Raw genomic sequence first — 20,684 nt, 5'->3', positions numbered from 1 at the left:
CATTAGGGAACAAGAAAGAAAAATAATAAATGTCCATGCAGAGAAACACCCCCTGTGCATCGCATAACACAATTAGACAGAGATGTGAACTACATTCCCAATGATGAGTGAAATTTGTTTTCCTTACAGTTATGTGATATTTTATAACATCTGTCAAGAACTTTGGTATTAAATTCAACTGAAGAGGCACATAGGCACGTTCAGTACAAACACCTATATTTGTGGAAATTAATTGCTTTTTAAGGAAATCAATTGAGTTACTATCTAGATAATTTGAAAAACAAGCTAGAAATAAAATCACTTCCCTGTCTTTTATTTTTATCTCTGTGGTTTTACCTCATGTAATTTTAATGCTTCTTTCTCCTCTTGTTGTACAAAATACAGCATAACCAGAAGGACCCACTTGACTAAAGTGTATCTGACAAGTCTTGATATATCTGATTTTTCAGCAAGTAATACACAGCAAAACAAAGAAAACCTTCTCGGTCTTACATTTTCAGTGGTAGTTAGCTAAAAATAGAGACAAGCAGCTATTCAAGTTGCAAGCTGGTTTTAATAGGATGATGTTTCTTAGTACGCTACAAAGCCAGAAGGATTTTAATAGGGTTGCTGATGATTTACAAATTAATTAGGCTCATAATCAATAAAAATAAGGAAATGGAGCGAGTCATGATAATAATGGATTAGAAACATTTTCATATCCACAGACAGGAGTTTTGAAAATCTTTAAATGACTGAAATTAGAGCATTTAAACTTTAAATCTACAACTGGACCTTGTTTTTAAAAGTAGCAGTCACTGTAGTTATTGCAACTTTGCCCGCATTTGGTTGGAAATCCAGGTCTCTGGGGTGCTTGTTAGTGGTTACACCAGTTATTCTTGGTTCTGACTATTGCTATGTATCATGCCCCACATATTTTGAGATTATCAGTCAAAATGGCATTTAAATTCAAACAGCTCTTAAAACATTGGCCCTTCTTTTAAATATTAAATAGTATTCCAGCCAAGTTTATGGAATCCATTTAACTTAAGGGCACAGGTCTCAACAGCAGAAGTTAAACTTTAACAGTCTGACTGTGCTGACACATGAGCCTGCAAGCAGTGTGTCCCTGTGGCCAAGAAGGCCAATGGGATCCTGGGCTGCGTTAGGAAGAGCATGGCCAATAGGGAGGGGATCCTGCCTCTCTGCTCAGCCCTGGTGAGCCTGATCTGGAGTGCTGTGTCCAGTTCTGGGCTTCTCAGGTCAAGAGAGACAGGGAGCTACTGGAGCAGGTCCAGTGAAGGGCAACAGAGATCATGAGGGGACTGGAACAAGTCACTTATGAGGAAAGGATGAGGGAGCTGGGCCTGTTTATCCTGGAGAAGAATGAGAGGGAATGTTATCAATATATACAAGTATCTGAAGGGTGACTGTCAAGGGGATGGAGCCAGGCTCTTCTGGATGCTGCTAAGTGATAGGACAAAAGGCAAAGGAAGCTCCACCTGAACATGAGGAATTAATTCTTTACTGTGCAGGTGACTGAGCACTGAAACAGATTGCCAGGAGAGTTACAGTCTCCCTCACAGGAGATATTCAACACCTACCTGGATACAATCCTGAACAACAGGAACAATCCTGAATAAGGGACCCTGCAGGGAGGTCATAGTAGATGATCTCCAGTGGTCCCTTCCAGCCTCAACCATTCTGTGATTATATAATTCTGTGACAGCTGCTGGGGGGGGGGATCATTTCCAGCACCTGAAGCCCCCTAACTCCTGTTCTTCTCTCCTGTGTGCACCTTGTCCTTCTACCCCATCCCTCCAACAGAGCTATCCTGTCCCATGCAGAAGCCACGTCCCTCCAGCATGGGACTGTGTTTCAGAGGTGCAAGAAGTGCAGATGGGTGGAAAGCCAGGACCAGCAAGCCATGGAGATAACTCTGCTTGGCTTCCCATGCTCAAACCCTTCACACACAGACAGGTTTCAAGCACATCATGAGGAGGAGAGGGAGGCAACTTGGCAACATGACTGCCTTACAGCCCTGGCATGATGCAAAATTCCTAGGGATTGCATTTGGAGTCCTTTTGTGTAGACAGTTAAAAGGTCTGGGTTTAAGGACATTCTATCATATGTCCCACAGGTCTAGAAGCACTGAACACAGTATTGCCTACATGCTTTTAGAAACTAACATAACAAAGTAATTTTCCGAGCATGTACTTTTAAGGTTTTAAAGTCTAAAATATTTTCATTAATTAATTTTAATTATGGGACGATTTGAGTTTAAATTGGACATTAAATACACTGAAAATATATCTTGGAGAAATGAGTATAAAACTAGGAGTCCCCATCAATGGAAAATGAAAAAAAAAATTAATCTATTTTAGTTAAGAAAAACCCAAACCACACAAAACCAATCTGTTAAGGACTACAAATTACCTGTTGCTTTCTCCATGTTGTTCTTTTCATAGTCAGTCATGTAACAGACATTAGCCTGACATCATAGGTTTGAATCTCAGTAACTGACTTGAAGAGAGTGGGAAGGATTTTATTTTTTTTTCAAAAAAATAGCAGGTGGAAAGTGACTTGGTACAGATGACAGCTGACTAAAAAAACAGAAAAAGCAGCTGCCTACTCTTTACCCAAATACCTACTCTGTGGAGCAGCTGAAACTGAACAGTTTGACAGTGAAGGATGCAGCTTGTTTTCCTTCTTGCTCTGTCACCTCACCCAGCAGTATTAGCAGCATACATCAACCAGACTGTCTTCAACAAAGAACCTGCTAAATGTTTACAAGTTGTTTGGCATCAGATACGCTGTACTGCACTAACTGCTGAAAGCCGAGGACCTCTCCAGACGTGCCTTTTGTTTTGCAATCAGCTTATGGTTTCTCAAGCAGGAAGTCAGCTTCAGGGGTGGTGGTTTTTCTGCAGCTAAGATAATCAACATAGGAATTGTCTGATCTTTGTAGGTTTTTAAACATATATTTTTGTGCAGTCGATGGATAGAGCTAAGTATGTCTGACACTACATGAAAATATCTCATAAAGATATAAATAAATGAATGTAGAAACTACTAATGATAATTTCTTCACATTCCAACACTGTTGAGTTTTTTTCAATATGTATGTTTTAATTCTGTCTTGAGTATTTGTATATTTATGAATGAAACAGAAGAAATAGTATGCTTATGCAGTAATATGCTAACAACTTTGCTTTCCCTTGTCCTGGTTTCAGCTGGGGCAGAGCTCATTTTCTTCTCAGTAGCTGATGAAGTGCTGTGTTTTGGATTCAGCAGGAGAATAATGTGAATAAAACACTGATATTTTGGTTGTTGCTAAGTCGTACTTACCCTAAGTCAAGGACTTCCCACTCTGCTCTGCACTGGTTTGGCCTCACCTTGAGTCCTATCTGCAGATTTGATCACTGCAATATAAGAAAGACATTAAGCTGCTAGAGAGAATCCAGGGGAGGTCAATAAAGATGGTGCAGGGCCCTAAAGGACAGCCATATGGCTCAGGTCACTTGGCTTGTTCAGCCTGGAGAGGATCCCTGAGAGGGGACCTCACTGCAGTCTGCAACTTCCTCATGAGAGGAAGAGGCACTGATCTCTGTGGTGACAGCGACAAGACCCAAGGGAATGGCCTGAATTGTGTCAGAGGAAGTTTATGTTGGATATTAGGGGAACCTTTCCCAGAGAGTGGCTGGTCACTGGAACGGGCTTCCCGGGGAAATGGTCACAGCACTGAGCCTGACAGAGTTCGAGAAGATTTTGAACAATGCTCTCAGGCACATGGAGTGACTCTTGGGGATGGTGCTGTGCAGGGACAGCAGTTGGACTTGATGATCCCTATGGGTCCCTTCCAACTCAGCACAATCTGTGATTCTGGACTTTTCAGTGTCTCATCTTCTGCCAGTGCGGCAGCACAAGAAAGCTGGGAGGGAGCATAGCTGGGACAGCTGCCCAAGGAGATATTCTATAAAGTAAAAAGCTATGCCAAATATATAAACTGGAGGGAGTTACCTGGAAGGGGGCCAGTTGTGGTTCAGGAATGGCTGGGCATTGGTCAACACATGGTGAGAGACCGTATTGCCAGCTCGTCTTTCTTGTGTTTAATCTTCCTCTCTCCCTTTCACTTACTAGTACTACTACTAATATTATTATTATTATTCCTTTGTTTCAATTAATAAACTGTTCTTATCTCAACCCCTGAGTTCTATTCTCTTTTCTTTCCTGATTCTCCTCCTCATCCCATCAGTGAGGGGAAGGGGAAGTGAGCGAGTGGCTGTGTGGTGCTTTGTTGCCGACGGGGGCTAAACCATGAACATGAACAGGGGAAGTTTTGCTTCACTGAGGATTACACAATGTAGGGTATTTAAATAAGTATCTGACTGGTAAAAGAAAAATTCCTACAGCAGTCCTATAGCTGTGACACTGGAGCTGGTGGATGCCAGTCTTCCATTCCTGACAAAATTTTTCCAAGAGCATTTGTAATTCACAGCCTGTTTCTGTTGGAAATGTCTCACTCTCCTTTTCTCTACCTCCTTCTGCCAAAAACAAATACCACAATACAAAAAGTGCGGTATTTCGTTATTTTGTTGTATTCCTTTTTTATTATTTCTTATTTATTTTTGAAGGAAATATGGATTATAACCATTTACTTGATAGAATACAGGACTCACAAGATACTGTGGCAACTTAAGAGTAAATTAAAATTGGATGTAGCGTGGGAAGCTAGGATGACACGTAGTGTTTTCACCTTGACAGCCTTTCACTGGAGGTGGCACAGCAAAAGATCTTGACACATCTTGACATCAGCATGAATGCCTTCAAGTGGAAGGCAGGTAATTGTTTTCAATCCAGTAAGAATCTAAACTGATCAGTAGTCATGAGACAAAAAAAAAAAAAAAAAAGAAGAGTTTCTGTATTTCCTAGATGAGTGCTGATCTTACATATATTTTTAGAGAGAAAGTAAGTAGCTAAAAATAAAAAAAAATTAAAATAGCATGTATAAAATTAACTATATATATAAATAGAACTGCTTTTCCTAATAGAGTAAAGAGTGAAAAAAGAAAAGTCCAGCATAGCAATTTGAAAATTTGAAATATTTGGAAATGTCATGATAAAAACAGTGCAAAATTCCAGAGATCACAAAGAATGGAAGAAATTTAAGGATACACCTGTAGGTTCTAGTTGCATGTTTCATTAGCTGTCTCATGAAGCTTTTCTGTTCTTTTTTTTTCTGAGTTGTTGCCTTCTCATTCTTAATGTATTTAGCCTTTTTCAGTTTTCTGAAATAGTTGAAAGTAATAGATGAGCAGACAAGTCTAATATTTTAAAAGAAACAGTTTTCATACATGAAATTTCAAGTTTATTTTGGGAGCATTGCTGCCTATGTTGCATTAAAACTTGTGGTCACTATTTATCTAAGGTGAAGAGAGATAACACAGTTAAAATAAACATAATGTAATATTTAGGTAATAAAGCTAGAAGAATATATGATGAGACATAATAAAGAAAATATTAACTACTGAACAGCACTATGCTGGGAAGTGCAGACAGTTTCCAAAGCCTGCAGGCTCACACAATGAAGCCACATAGACGCGTGTCAGCACAGGAGGCTGCAGAGCCCTGGGCCCCCGAGTGACAGAACCTGTGCCCTGAGCCTGGCACACAAGTGACCACACCAGACATACCTGCACTGCAGAGATCCAGTTCACACAGTCCCACACAGAAAACTGGCCTGAGCTTCTTTGCACTCAAAACATTCCGAGCCTGTAAAACAGATTAAGATCCACCCACAAATAATAGAATGGTATCTATATGTGTAAGAGTTTTCAGAATTGTGACTCTGTAAGTAACACAATTGTTTCCAAACTACATTTACATACATCCCTTATGACAATGAAATGTCAGTGCTTTTTGTAAAAGTAACTGTAATGAAAATAGGAGTAATAAAAGTGACCATGCTACTGCCAGCTACAGTAATACTGCATGTTTGTGTCTGGTTTTCTCTAAAAGTTTGTCAGTAGGCTAATTCAGATCCAAAAATGGGTGGTAAAGAAGTTATATTATGGTCTCTTAAACAGTTGCCACTGTCTAAATTGACATCTGGTTTTAGGCTAAAATGCTAAGTCCAGCAGGCACATTTGTATAACAAAAATAACAGTGAAAATTCCTTCTCCTATGCAATTATCTTTTCTACTGTAGGAAAGAAAAACAAGTGAATTTATATAAAGAAATTAGATGAAAGCAACTCTGAAGATGGGCACTGGGGCATCATAACAACCACACAATGAAAAATTGTGTAATTGATGAGTATAGTATGACTAGGGGGAAAACTAAGAAAGGAAACTGTGTGTATGCTCTTCAAGGTAAATTAGCTCAAAACCTCACACCAGGTTGCTGTTCCTAGGCCAAGGAATACACTTAGACATGCACAGAAGAACCCTCCAGTGACATGTGCCTCGCTGTATAGTCTGTGAAATGTAACGATTTTATGTACAGATTTTATTTCTTCAAATACTCTCCCTGTTGGAATATTTAAACAACTTATTTCTGCCTCACTGCACACATGAAAATCCCATTGCATAAGAGAAACACAGAACAGAATTAAAGAAAAGGAATCTGCAGCTTCTGTTCTCTGCTGTTTTCCAGTAAAGTTCTCTTCTGAATTGGCAGAAGAAATTTACTTACTGCTTGTTTTGCCTAACCCAGCTTTAGCCCTAGATAAAGCAGGACAACCCTCAAGCCTGCACTGATTCCTAAAACTACACACATTCCTTTGCAAAATTATCTACTGATCATTCTACCAAGCAATGCATCACATTTGTAATTTGTTAAAATTCTAAGGCTATTGTGACAGTACTTTGATACTACTGTTGTGTAGTTATGAAAAATACTCTTGTAACATTTAAATCCTTTACCACTCTTTTAACATTCAAAAAACCAAAGGACATTAATTGTGTAGGCATTGCTTTAAGCTTAAATACCTTTTTATGCAAGAAATTAAGTCTTCATCGAGAAAATAACTGTTGAAATCTTAATACCTCTCAATGACAGCCACATTTGAATAGCAATTTTATAGCATAATGATCCTTGTTGCATAATTTGGACAGACTTTTGTTCTCATTTTAATTTCCCATACACTGCTTGCTTTACCATCTCTCCTTCCCACACTGATTAAAAGGGAGAGATCAAAAGTCAGAAGAGAAAAAACATCAAGTTTGGGCCTGGAGTTAAACTTCTAAAGGCTTCAGCACAGTTCCTACTTCAGACATGCTACGGCGCATCTGACTAAAGCGTTGGGTGCTTCATAGAAGACTTGGGCAGCTGCGTTTCACCTGAGATCCCACTGCAGACACAAGTCCAACAGAGCAACTTTAAACTCCATTCACCTTCCACCCAGGACTAGAATATCTAAACTTACTGTTCTTTGATTTTTATGTTCTTGAGGCATCTAAAATATGAACTTAGCCAAACGATATGCCACAAGAAGAGGCATTTTTCTTTCCATTTTACCTCATATTGAAGATTGTCTGAAGCTAGAAAAGAAACTAGAAAGACTAGAAATTAGCTCCTTATTCCAAACCTTGCTCCAATAATGATCTGATAAGCTACTTACTTCTGAAAGTAAGTCTATAGGACTGGGTAAAGTATAAAATGGAGTTTAGGATTCTTGTTTTACTATCAGCTGGAGGAGAGGTTTAAATCCACCTTTTATACAATTTCATAACAGTTACAGACTTTTCCAAGGAATGCTAACATGTGTGCAGGCTGAACAACATGAAAAGATGACAATTGGGAACTGGAGTAAATAATTCCTCATTAAGAGAGAAAGCCAGGAAGATACAAGAACAAGTAAGGATGTTCAGAATGAAGTGTACTAGCAGTCAGACTCTGAGGACATCAGTGATTGAACCTCCCTTGTGCAGCTACTTCTCAGAGTTTCTCCTGAATGGTACGGCCTGGCTTTCTCCTCACATGGTCGTTACTTTTCATAATCTTCCCTTGCAGTCTTTCTTCCCTCAGCTTGTCTGTTGAAGAAGCAAGACAAAAGAAGTCCTTGCACTGCTAGAACGTGGGATACTTACACTTCCTCACACTGAGTCAGAGTTTGTTCGGGGAGGGGGTACTTTGGAGTAAGGTCTGTTTTTCATACTCCTCATGTTATCCTGCTCTTTGCTTTTGCTTCCTCAGGCTGATTTTCTGGTTGATTTGACCACTAACTGTTCTGAGTGGTTACTGAAATGAGATTATTAGTATGCATTTAACTTCTCTTTCAAAGCTGTCCTTTCTGTAGTAGCTTCCAAAATTCACAAAATACTACTTTAAATGTAGATGCTCATGTTTTGGTTTTTTTTTTCCAAATTGTAAACATATACCTATATATGAATAATGAAAAAAGTGTCTGTGTGTAGATGCAAATATTTATGTATAACAAGCAAAAAGGAGTGTAAGCCTGGCTTACCTGATGATAAAAGAGAATTATGTAATTTACTTCACTCAGGACATGATTTCACCCATAGCTGCATAAAACTAGAACTACTTAAAATTCCAGAAGCTTGGCATGTCAATTCTGAGACAATCTGGGGCAGGGGGAGGACGCAGGAAAGATGTCTGTCATGCTTTAGGGCAAATTTTTGGGAGGAAACTTCTGAAGTGGTCTCCTGTAGAATGCAAATTCAAGTGGCCCCTCCCCCAAGCTGTTTGGAAAGGATTTCCTTGCAGAAAAGTGGAAAAAACTGTTTATTTAACAAGCAAAGCACTCACAGACATGGAAAAATGAATATTATTAAACAATGGAACCTCTCCTTGTTCTGAAGAGATGGCAAATTCCGTAAGTCCTTGTTGTGGGCTGTAGCTCTGCCCACCCAGTCTGTTATCAGTCCCTCCTGTGCTGGGAATTGCCGCGGCCTGGGCCCCTGTGAGCCACAGGCATGAGCTCCCGGTGTTTTTCTGGGGTTTCAGTCCAGAGCAGGTTTGAACATCTCCAGGAAAAAAGACACTGTCTTGGGAAAACTTTCCTTACCACAACTAATGAGGAAAACTAGCCAAAAAAAAGAGAAAAACTCCGTGTTTCTCTCTCACTGTCCATACGGCAGACAACACACACCAAGAGAGAGAGCTGAAGCTCCTGGTTTTTTATTTTTAAATACAGCCACCTCAGACATTCCACTGCTTCTCCTTCTCCCCACTTCACTCTCAGATCTACTTTAAAAGCACAGAACTCAACATCCAGCATAAGCAGAACCGGCAATTGGAGATACAAGCATCATACAGTCACCCCAGGACAATGCCAAATAGCTGCTTACTTTTTCCAAACTCGATTTCAAACGGGTGTCATAGATTTGAGTTGGGATGCTACAACTGGTTGCAAAACTACATTTCTTATTTGCAAAGTCATTTTTCCTGCTCCAGTCTCTACCTGCAAATAAAACAGAAACATGCCAAAATAGTCACTGAAAGAATATTAAAATATTTGACAAATGCTGTTGACAAAATTTGGATAAATCTGTCACTTTAAATATCTCCTGCAAAAGGTAAAAAAATTACCCACACCACCTTTTTTTAGTAAAAATAATGCAGTACATACTATCATAACCTGTTTCTTCTCAAGTGAATACTGAACAGAAAATACTCAATATGAAAGGTTCTGATATATTTATCCAGTCACAGCTCCCCCTTGTGTAATTCATCATTACTACAAAATACTAAGTTGGAATAGAGCTCGTCTAAATTAAATGTTATGGTAGCTATTTACTTGACTCCTTTATTTTTATTTTTCTCATATTTAGAGAAATTTAGTGATATTTTAGGGTTGAAACTTTGTATTTTCATGCCATTTCAATGCCAGGACAGATAATAATACTTACAGTAAGGTTACACTAAAACCACATTTAGAGGAATATTACTTTTATACAATGACATGATTTTGACATCCATAATCAAAATCATGGGGGTTTACTTAAGAAAATTTGTATCCAATCTGCGTTTTATTACTGCTGCTAAGTCTTTCTTCTATATAATTTGCAAGAGGGTTTACATCTCACAGAAATTTGGAAAAATTCTAGCTATTCTCTTTTTATTCTCTAGCTTTAGTGTCCCTAAGTGCACAGAGCACTGTAACGAGCTTGTTATCATTCTGTGTCTAAGCTTTGGGGTAATCTTAGACTTTCTCTCAGTGAAGAAAGACTCGCTTTAGAACTAGTAACAGAACACTTGTAGAAGAAAAGCTGGAAAGTTTATTCTTGGTACAGTGCTTTCTTCGGACTATACAGAAAGACTGCATTTGGTTAACTGTAGTGCTGTTGGCACTTAAAGAGTTATTTCGGAATAGGGAAAAAAAACCAAACAAACAACAAAAAAAAAAAAAAAACCAAACAAAACCCAAAAAAAATCAAACCAAAAAACACCAAGGAAAAAAGGAAGCAGCTCTTCCTATAATAACAGGGTGCAAAGCCCAGAATGACTCTGCTGCAGGAGTCTGAGTTCACTGTACGGAACGGGCAAATTTAGAAAGTACAAGCCAAACTTGGTGCTATTGTTTCAAGTGTCACTTAAATTGCGGAGTGTGGCTTTGTCAGCAGAAAATTATGGAAGTAATGGATCACCTCGGGCAGACCTGCACAGAGCCCGCGTAATGCGGGGGAAAGCAATGACAATGACGGGAGCAGATGGGAACAACCTCGACATTTTGCCTGTGCTGATACCTGACATTCCCTGGCCATCAGGTACGGTGGAAGAGTACTGCTCACCCCCAAAACTGCGGTGGGCAGCTGATTTTATTTGAAGCTTATTTCCGGAGCAGGAGACACTTGTTTCGAAGTGACCAACCAACTGAACCATCCCCAAACTCGGCACCGCCGGACACTTGTGGGGGCAAGGGGAGGGCCTGTGTGTGGGATGAGGGAGACGCGGGGACGCAGGACTGAGGGAGACGCGGGACGCAGGGCTGAGGGCGCTCCCACTGTTCCGCCCCTGCCGGCCCTTAGGCAGCCAGCGCGATCGCCGGCGAGCGGCGCGCGGGGCCTTGGCTGGGCAGGCTCCGAGGCGGCGCACGGAGGCAGGCGCGCCGGGCAGCCCTGCGTGGCCGTTGGGCGGCCGGGGCCTGATTTCGAACGGCGAGCGGCCCAATGAGAGGCGCGGGCGGGGCCGCGCGCTGGGTTTGAGCCGGGCGGCGCGCGGGGCCGCGATGGCGCCCGGCGGGGTCTGAGGGGCGGCGGGGCCGGGCCGGGCCGGGGAGAGGGAGGGAGAGAGGGATGGCGGAGCAGAGGCGGAGGCTGGTGCGGCTGGCGGTGCTGGAGGAGCTCCGGGCTTCGTACGGGATCAAGGTGAAGAGCGGGAGCTGCCTGGCGGCGGCCAAGGCACCGGGAGCTGCAGCGGCGGAGGTGAGCGGGGCGGGGGAGCTCCGAGGGCTCCGCTTCCCGGGCCCGGCAGAGCCGAAGCTCACACGGGTCCCGGGCTGGTCCTGTCGCCGGGAGCGCTGGCTCCGGCAGCAGAGCGGTTCCCGTAATGCGGTGGCTCCTGCCAGCCCCCAACAGGGCATCACCTCCTGTAATGGGGAAAAGAGCTTTTTGTCCCTTTCCTTCAGAGTGCAAGTGCTCCGGGGGGCCATTATGTAGCCGTGTTTTGATGCAGGAAGGTAATGGCGCAGTGGCGCGGGGTGCCCCCGCCCCCGGCAGTTTGGCAGGCCAGATGGCGAAGGAGATGTGTTCCTCTTTTGTCCGTGGGCCTGCTGGCCGCTGAAACACGCACGGTCGCCTCTGACCCGTGCGAGAGCTTCTTATGCTTCACTGTCAATGATGTCACTCACCACGGAATTCAAATCTTAGTAATTGTATTATTTCTCGGAATATTGCTACGGCGTTGTTACTAAAAGCTGTGTGACTTTTACTTGATTTCTTAGATTTTTGGGGTTCTTGAAGGGCTTTATTTGCATAGTTTCTTAGTATAAGGCATGACTAAGTATTTTGGCACAGACAGCTGTTGCCTTGATTTGTCAGTGGTCCAGCACTGAAATCTCTCCCCTTACCTTAAACATCAGGTTTGAATTTGATGAAGGAAAGAAGTGTTTCCTGTCTCATGAGTGTTCTTTAAAACTGACGTGTTATAATGGATGCCAGCACTGAGATCCGTTAGAGAATATTGATCTTCTGGTAGACTCTTTATTTATAAAATGTGGACCATGGTCAAGTCCTAAACAAGATCTCTGTGCAACTGGTGTGGCACAGAGCTGAACATCCTCAGACTGAGCTTTCTGTAAGGCTGAGAAGACATTTCACAATGCTGCAGTAATCCTAGGTCAATATAAACTAAAGAAGTTGGGAAGATGTGCTTGAGTTGGGTTGTTTGGAAAGGGAGAAAGCAAGGGTAAAGTTAGAATTAGTTTTCTTCCCCCTGTCAGTATCCAGCATGGTTCTAGGCTTTTCTTACTTTTCCCATTTGAAGGGAAGATAATAAGAACTGTGAGCAATATCTGTATATCTTGATAAAAGATGTCTTTGTTGCTGTCTGTAGTGCTTAAATTGTATGCCAGGAAGAAAATGTGTACTTAACTACTGAGCAAGGTAGGAAAAGCTACAGAATAACATTTGTTTTGCCAAAGGATGTCTTATTTCTGTTCCAAGGGAACAGATGTAATTTTATTAGCTTTATGATTTATTAAAGAGAAATTAAATCACAACTTCTGATACTTCAAACAAAACCTAGTGAAGTGAGTATATCAGTTAGGAATTCTAAATGCTGAATTCCAAACCACTGCAATTTTCTAGTGTGTAATCTTTTATGTACAGAAAAAAACGTTCTCTTGGAGTTAATTTTCTTTTTGTAGCTTTGGTGGCAGCCTGGAACACAATGACACATGTGTTGCTTCTCTTTCCTGACTCTGTTACGTTTGTTTTCTGTAGGACAGATTAGATTGGGTCCAATGGGCTAGTTACTGATTAACTGTTATCCTTACACGGACAGCAGTTGAATTTCAGCTATGACTGACTAACAGTCTGCATTCAGCTCTAAGAACAACTTGGGCATAGTCCCAGTCTTCTGGTTAGAGGGACTGGCTTGCATGTTCTGTAAACACGAATATAAAAAAATAAAGTGGAAGTTGTTGATGCGGTGGGTGAACATCAATAGTAATGACTGAGATTTACTCATTTTCTAATATGTAACTTACTCTAATGTCTTGCTATAAGGCAGTAGAGACCAGTTCTTTAAGAAAGAGTGCTAAATATGAGGTTCAGAACAGTTGTCTAGATTGTTCTGCCCAGTTGAATCCTTCCTAAAAGAGCAATCTTGAGTGTCTGAGATGAAGAAAAATTTGTTTTATAAAAAGTTAAATCAATCTTGTGTTGATTTTTAAGAAAAATAGGATATAGTCAATTTGAAAAACTAAGTTGAGATTCCCAAACAATCTGGTTAATATCCTTACTGATTTGTGAGTCCTATAGGAAAACTAAGTTATTGTAAAATAAGAAGTGTAAAGCATACTGCAGAAAAGCTTTCTACTCTTTCACAATCATCTAGGGTGTTACCTGCCACTGGAATCAGTTTTAGATCTCTGGAGATGACAGTGCTTTTCCAGACAATACCTCTTATCTGTCTTATCTGAAAGACTTTGTGTTTTGTCTTAACTATCCTTGTTTACTTGTGCAATGTGTGCTTCTTTGTAACACGTGGTTGATAATTATATCAACTTTTGAATGACATGATTTGAATTTTGTATTTCAGGGTAAAATCTTTGGAATATCTTTTCATGCGTTGCCACAATCACTTGTGCCAGAATATGGTTATATTCCAAGGTAAATTAACTATGTATTTTTAGATTTTGTGCTTACTTTGCTCTCTTTATGGTATTGAACCCTTGTCAGAAGAAGGAATGTAATATTTGCTCCATGCCTGCTAGAGCTTCTGGGGGTTATAGGAGTAGTTCCAGGTGGAAAAGGAGGGATGCAGGAGATAGACAGGGAATTCAGTGCTGTTATTCAGTAGTATTTCCTTATACTCTTGTCATTTGGGGAAATTATTCTATATACTAGGTTTTACAAAAAATGATGAAATAGTTTCGTGGAAAAAACCCAAGCTTTATTCTGAGCATCAGAACTGTTACTGTTCTTTTCTCAGCTTTCTCGTCAATACATGTGAATATTTGGAAGAACACATTCATACTGAGGGACTCTTCAGAAAGTCTGGATCTCTTGTTCGCTTAAAAGCTTTAAAGGTATTCCCTAAAGCTGCTCTCTTTTTTTTTTTTTTTTTTTTCTTAATAAGCTGCATTTCCACTTGTTTAAATTTTTGGACTCTTTTCAGTCATATTCAAGTTTTAATACTGGAAGTAGATTGGTAACATTGCCTGCTTTAGTAATGATAGAAGTTCTAGTCCAGAAGCTGGCAGGCTTCCCCTTTTTTTTCCTTTTTTTTTTAAATATTTTGCCTTCCAGGTGATGAGAATAGTTTGGGACCAAACAAACTCGTTAGCAATTGTGCACACTGGATGCTATGGGGATATTTGTTTAGCAATGTTCTCCTGGTGGAGGGAAGATGGGAAACCTCTAAATTAATACACATGGTCTGACAACCTTGCCTGTGTCTCATTGTAGATAGTGTAGTTGAGTAAAACATGACAAGGCTGAAAATAACAGTGGGGAAGATATGACTGTCTGTTGTGACATGAGCTAGAGCATTACTACCTGAATTTAGAAATCTGACAATATGTTGAGGACTTTAAATTGTGTTTCTTATGAAAAATTTCAGAGCAAACTGGATCAAGGTGAAAACTGCCTCTCAGCTGCACTGCCATGTGATGTTGCAGGGCTTCTGAAACAGTTCTTTAGAGAGCTGCCAGAACCCATCCTTCCACCTCACCTGCAGGAAGGCCTGTTCAAAGCTCAGCAGCTTGGAAATGAGAAGAAAACTGCAACCGTGTTGCTGTCCTGTTTGATGGCTGACGGAACAATTGCAGCTTTGAGATACTTTTTCAACTTTCTGAGAACTGTGTCCTTAAGGTCAGTGTAAAGGGTGTGCTTGTAAACAGCTCTGAATTCCCTTAACTGCTTCTCTGTCCGGGCAAGTGCTGTAAGTGCTGTGAGTGGGTTGCCATTTTAAACTTTCGTATCTGCAGATATTCGCTTAATTCAGTCATGGTCTTTTGTTTCATAAATCCAAGGTTTTCTTTATGAAAACTTAATTAACTGGAGACTCGACTTTATTCAAACTTTGTTCAGCAGAATTACCATAATTTGATACCTCTCATTCCTTAAAATTAAGAGGGATCTATAACTTCTTGATTTCAGTGACATAGTTGTGCAATTATCTGGCTTGGAATGCATAAATCTATACATTAATCTTGTTATATAAGCACTCCAGTGAATGAGTCCATTTTTATTTTTTTAACTGCATTTGTCTTATTTTGGTATTTTCTTTCTCCACTGTTTATACTCTGATAATTTGAATTTAAAAAACCTTTTCTTGTTAAGATCCAATGAAAACAGAATGGATAGCAGTAATCTGGCAGTGATTTTTGCTCCCAACCTCTTGCACTCGAATGAAAGTGAAAAGATGTCCACTAATACAGAGAAAAAAATTCGCTTGCAAGCTGCTGTTGTGGAAACACTTATTGACCATGCGGCAGAAATTGGTAAGATAATAAATGCTTATCGTGTCTCAATGCACCAACCTGTGTGCAGCTTTCCTTTTCAAATTTTAAGAATCATTTTAAAATAAGTATTTCTTCACTATTCCAGGACAAGTACCTGAATTTGTCTTGGAAAAGATTCCTTCAATGTTGGGTGTTGATGTCTTTCAATCTACTCCCTCACTGTGGGGCCATGAAGACAGTGAAAATGAATCTCCCAGTGAATGTAAGAGGAGGAGGCACCGAAGTGTTGGGGGTAGGTATGTTTTGTGAAACCTTCAAAACCAAAAACAGAATTGAGACTTCAGGTAGTCTGACCCCCTAAGCACTTGTTTCTTCCACAAGCAGAAGAGATGTCTTCAAAACTGGTTGGGTTTGATTTGAAAAATCTATATAAGACTTCAGTAATCACATTATTGTATATTTACTCAGAGTTTTCTAGTCTGTTGTCTACTAAAGAAGCTATTTTTGATTTGTGTAGCCAAATTAATGTTTTGACCTTTTGTTGAGTCAACTTCAGATCCTGTTGCAGAAGGCTAAAGGGTTTGTTTATTTTTGCAAATTTTGAAATGGTACTTTAATAAATACTCAGAAGTCAGTTCAGGAGAAAGCAGGGATGCAAATGGCAAGTGTGTTTTGAATTAAAGTAGCTAATTTGAGTTTTGAAATGTAAATCTGAATTGGGTATTATTGAATACTGTGTGCTGTGGTATCATGGATCTGGGATTTTGGGTGAGGCCTTTTCAGCTTTCAACAGGGTTGAATTGGGTTTTTTTTGCTAGATATGGGCAATCAAATGGTCCATTCTCAGGTCTGCAGTCTCTTAGAGGAAATACTATGGAACATGTATGCTTGATTTCATTCAAATCCACTGCAAAGGGATCTTTTACGTATTGCTGTAAAAACATAGATATTTATTTAGCTCATGTAACCTGACAGTAGTTGAAATTAAGACTGTATGACTGTATGTTATGTCATGCCATGGCATGGGTTTTTTGTGTATTGTACTTCTCTGCTCTGTTTGTTTGTTGGGTTTTTTGTTTGGTTTTTTAAAATAATTTTTATTTTAAGGAAAATAGATTTTTCAGCTATTGTGAAAGCAATAAAAACTGTGTTGGTGGGGAGATCTGGGTTATGATATTCTGTACTTAAAACAACCATTTAAACTGACTTTCTTTCTTTCTCCCTGAAAAAAAATTACGAGTTAAATGTGAGTTGAAAGTAGAGCAAGACAGGCTTCACATTTAAATTTGATTGCTCGGTGTGTCTTGCATTTCAGATATTGTTAGTGGAGCATTGAATAAATTTAAATCTAACAGAACACCCTCCACTACACCTCAACAAGACAGAAGCGGTAGGTACTGGTGTATTTGTACTGAGTAAAGCCCATGCAGTATCTTCTGGATTTGTTAACTATATTCAATAATATTTTTAACTAAAAAATTATCACTTACTTGAAGGCAAGTGATTAAATTTAAAGTTGTTTAAAATGGAGTATAGATATATATTTATTGAGGATACTGCATTTACTGTAATTCTTGGAGCAGCTACAATCACTGCAGTAGTGGGCTGTGTGGTTTAGCTGTGTGGGGATTACCCAACCAAACTTGTGCTTTTTAGCTAATAAACCACTAAGGCTTCAGTGCAGTAGTGCAGCATTTTATCCTCCTTGGAACGAATCTGCCAGGACTAAAATTCTTTCACACTTACTGTCTCTAAAACTTTTGGCAGATGACTATACACTCACTTCCTCCTAATGCCTGTATTGTTTTATTGATCTGGGGGTTTGGATTTTCCTTTCTGGTACTCTAAACTTGCAAAAAACCCAACAAAATAAATAATCAAACCTTAAGCTATACTGATTACTTTGCTTGTTTAAAATGCATGCACTTTGGCTAAGCTTTTGCAGCAAATTTTTTTCAGAGTTATAAAAAACCCCAAAACAACCATTTACTAAACTCTCCACCTTTTAAGCTATTACTGCAAGTTTGACTTTCTTAATTTAAGTCCTTTCATCAGTGACTCCAGTGGTTCTGACTCCAAGTACCAAGCGGAAACTTCCAACCGATTGCTCTCAGGCCTCGTCCAGCAAGAAGAGACGCTCTTTTAAGCACAATTTTGCCTTTGAGTTTTTACCAAGTAGCATATTTAACAGCAACTCAACACCAGCATCAGGTACAGTGCCATTACTTTTTCTTTGCTGCTTGGAATGATTGTTGGTGGCTCTTAATTTCAGAGTGGAGCCGTTTGTTCTTATTAGACAGTCATTGATGCTCATTGCTGAAGTGCTCCTTGCACTATTTCCCCATCTTGGTAAATAGTGTATGTTTATGTTCATTGGTGACTCATGTTACATGGGTGGAGCAAAAGCCAAATTCTCTTGCTTGTTTTTTTGTTCTGTTAATCTCTCATACTTGCAATCCTGATGTCCTTTTACCTTTTTTACTCTCTATGATCACTCAGGTTATACTCCAGTTTCTTTATTGGCGCACAAATCCCTGAAGATTGCTTATGCTGCCAACCTTTTGAAAGTTGTAGCCTTCTGTCTCCTAAATGCTTAAATAGCTGATCCTAGCTCTATGAGAAATATAATTGTTGCTTTTATAAAGCTTCTTTCTTGTGTGCTATCACCTCTTGTTTTTCCTCTAGATGCTACATCTCAAAACTCTAGAGAAAATTTTATTTTTGTTTGACCATGCTTTAGTACCGCTTTATTCTACTAGAGTGCTTCCAACCATCAGGCTGGTTTGTTTTTTTCATTCTTTAATGTGCTGCCAACTGAAGTTAGAATGGAAGGATATTTCTAGACTGGCTGTTTTGCTTGATATTTTTTTCCCTTGCTCAATAAGAAAAGCACTAAGTTTTATAACACTTATTTAAATAATTTCTTGTTTCCCATGAAATTCTTGTTTCCATGGATAAGCAAACAAAAGCTATGACATTTATAAAGATAGCAGTGATGCATGTGTTTCATAAAATGTAAAATGTCCAGTAGTAGAAAAAAAACTCTTTTCTTCATTATTGCTTAAGCTGTTCTGGCTAGGTGTGTTTAAAAAAAAAAAAGCACACTGCAAATAATGAGACCACATCTAATTTTTCTTCTTGAGCTCTTAAATTTGAGGAACTGATCTAATGATAATAGTGTGGAAACTTATTTGAGGTAGTGATATCTGTAGCATGTAATTAATTGCATTCCAGCCACATTTATGGATGGTACAACAGCTTTGTTTAATTTTAAGGTGGAAATCAAAGTAATTTTAAGACAGTACTCTACAAAATAAGCAAAAAATTGTGCTGTTTAATAATATTTTTATTGTGTTAACTTTTAAGTCTTTATCTGAAAAAAATTGACTATTTAATGTTAATATAAGTACAATTTTGTCCCTGTAGTTCAGTTTGAAGCAAGTCCTTGTGTGTGTCTTGAGTCATCACAAACCTCACTATCTCCTTCAACCATGGGTGAAAATCATGTGTCCAGTACAGGGAATAGAAGAAGTAAAAGACTTGCAAGCAAAAAACTATACAGGTAATTAATTCTCAAAACCTAAAGATAAATTAGAAAGATGTGTCTAGACCCCTTGAATAATGACCTCAATCTGTCTCTAAAATTACTGGTTTTGGTAAATTTTTATAGTAATCTTAAAACCACCAGATCTTCTGATTGCAAAATAGAGCTCAAAAGAAAATAAGATCTGGTATAGTAGCTTTCTGTGCCTATTAAAGAAAGGTGAGCAAGAAGGCAATAAAATAAGTAAAACTGGAGGAAATAAATGTCAGGATGTTTTCACTGTCCTCCTGAAGAGTTTATGTCCCTTCCCTTGTGTCCCTCCAGGGCTGAATCAGGAAAGATGGGTTGTTTTTCTCCAAAGATAAGCCGAAAAGAAATGGTTCGTAGGTCTTTACGCTTGAAATTTGGTTTGGGGAAAAGCAACAGAGAAATGGTAAGTACCCAGTCCTCTCATTAGACTGTAGATGTTAATCCAAAGTTTGGGGCATTGCTTTTCAGGAGCAGGAAGGATGTATTTTGTAATGGAGGGATCCCAGTGTTAACTGAACCTGCTTGCTGTCAATTACAAGAAGCTTGAGGTTTATTTGCATCGCAGTAACAGATCAGCTTGTACTGCGTTTGGCTGGCATGGGGCAAGACACTGAGGGAGGGAATAGCTGACCTGAATTAACCTAGGAGCAATTCCGTGCCAGTAAAAATGGGATGGGGATAATTTGTGGAAAGTAGCCACTGCTCAGAGGCTTACTGAGAACTGGCCTGACTGTTGTTAAGTGATGACCTTTTGCATCCTTTGTGGGTTTGGGTTTTTTTCATCTGTGGTGTTTGTGTGTCCCTTTTCATCTTTCCAGTTCTATCCCTCATCCTGTTGGGGAATGGGGAAAAGTGAGCATGTGGCTGGATGGGAGCTTGCCTGCTTGTTGAGATCAACCCACCATACTTGTGGTCAGTGGGTCTCACAGTTCTGGAGTGTCTGACCTGGCAGAGCCTGTGCTCAGGGTCACTCTATTCCCAGTGTGGTTGAGTCTGCCTGACTGCAGGGAGGCTGTTCCCCACCTAGGTCTGCAGAGAGGAAGCGTGGCCAAGAAAAGGCTGCTGTGGCTGATCTGTGTAGTGGTTTCCTGAAGCTTCCTCTGTAAATGAGATTCCAAATTACAAGTTTATATAAAAGTAATTAACACTTTTTGTTTGTTCAAGAATATTGTATCAGGATGTGCAGCTGGCAATAGATCAGAAAATATTGGAAGGCGTCTTGCAAGTCAGCAAGGTTTGGAAGGCAGAACTGAAGGTGCAAGAGAGGTACTCTTCAGCCCATACGTCAATGAAAAATTCCCCAAGAAAGGTGATTGCCTAACCAAATACATTAGATGGGAAAACTCTTTTTACTTTGCAAAAGCAACTTTATGGATAAAAGTATAAAAGCAATTAGATTAAAAGTATGCTTCTAGATAAGTCAAAAGTCACTTGTATGTTAATGGCTTCTTGGGAAAAAGAATTGGTTTAGAACAAGCTTGTGTTTCTAGTTTATTTTAGTAGCTCTCATAGTTAAACAATAGGAGATGCATGATTTCG

General features: G+C 39.7%; 1 protein-coding gene across 3 annotated transcripts in view; it reads left to right on the top strand.

The window, feature by feature from the left end:
• The first annotated feature begins 11,230 nt into the window (after nt 1-11,230).
• Nucleotides 11,231-20,684, top strand: part of LOC119701531 (neuroendocrine protein 7B2-like) — a 43,613-nt gene continuing 34,159 nt past the window's right edge. Inside the window, exons 1-11 of one of the 3 annotated variants that reach the window (XM_038138296.1) lie at nt 11,231-11,366; nt 13,705-13,775; nt 14,098-14,194; nt 14,728-14,978; nt 15,450-15,610; nt 15,717-15,863; nt 16,887-16,961; nt 17,627-17,782; nt 18,998-19,133; nt 19,440-19,548; nt 20,310-20,454. In XM_038138296.1, the coding sequence (XP_037994224.1) occupies nt 11,238-11,366; nt 13,705-13,775; nt 14,098-14,194; nt 14,728-14,978; nt 15,450-15,610; nt 15,717-15,863; nt 16,887-16,961; nt 17,627-17,782; nt 18,998-19,133; nt 19,440-19,548; nt 20,310-20,454 (1,477 nt within the window). In that variant the 5' untranslated portion in view covers nt 11,231-11,237. Of the gene's footprint in view, nt 11,367-13,704; nt 13,776-14,097; nt 14,195-14,727; nt 14,979-15,449; nt 15,611-15,716; nt 15,864-16,886; nt 16,962-17,614; nt 17,783-18,997; nt 19,134-19,439; nt 19,549-20,309; nt 20,455-20,684 lie in introns of all 3 variants that reach the window. The other 2 variants (XM_038138295.1, XM_038138297.1) reach the window with 2 other exon arrangements.

The sequence above is a fragment of the Motacilla alba genome, chromosome 5, assembly GCF_015832195.1.
Source record: "Motacilla alba alba isolate MOTALB_02 chromosome 5, Motacilla_alba_V1.0_pri, whole genome shotgun sequence".
NCBI lineage: Eukaryota > Metazoa > Chordata > Aves > Passeriformes > Motacillidae > Motacilla > Motacilla alba.
This window is presented reverse-complemented; position numbering and strand designations above follow the sequence as displayed.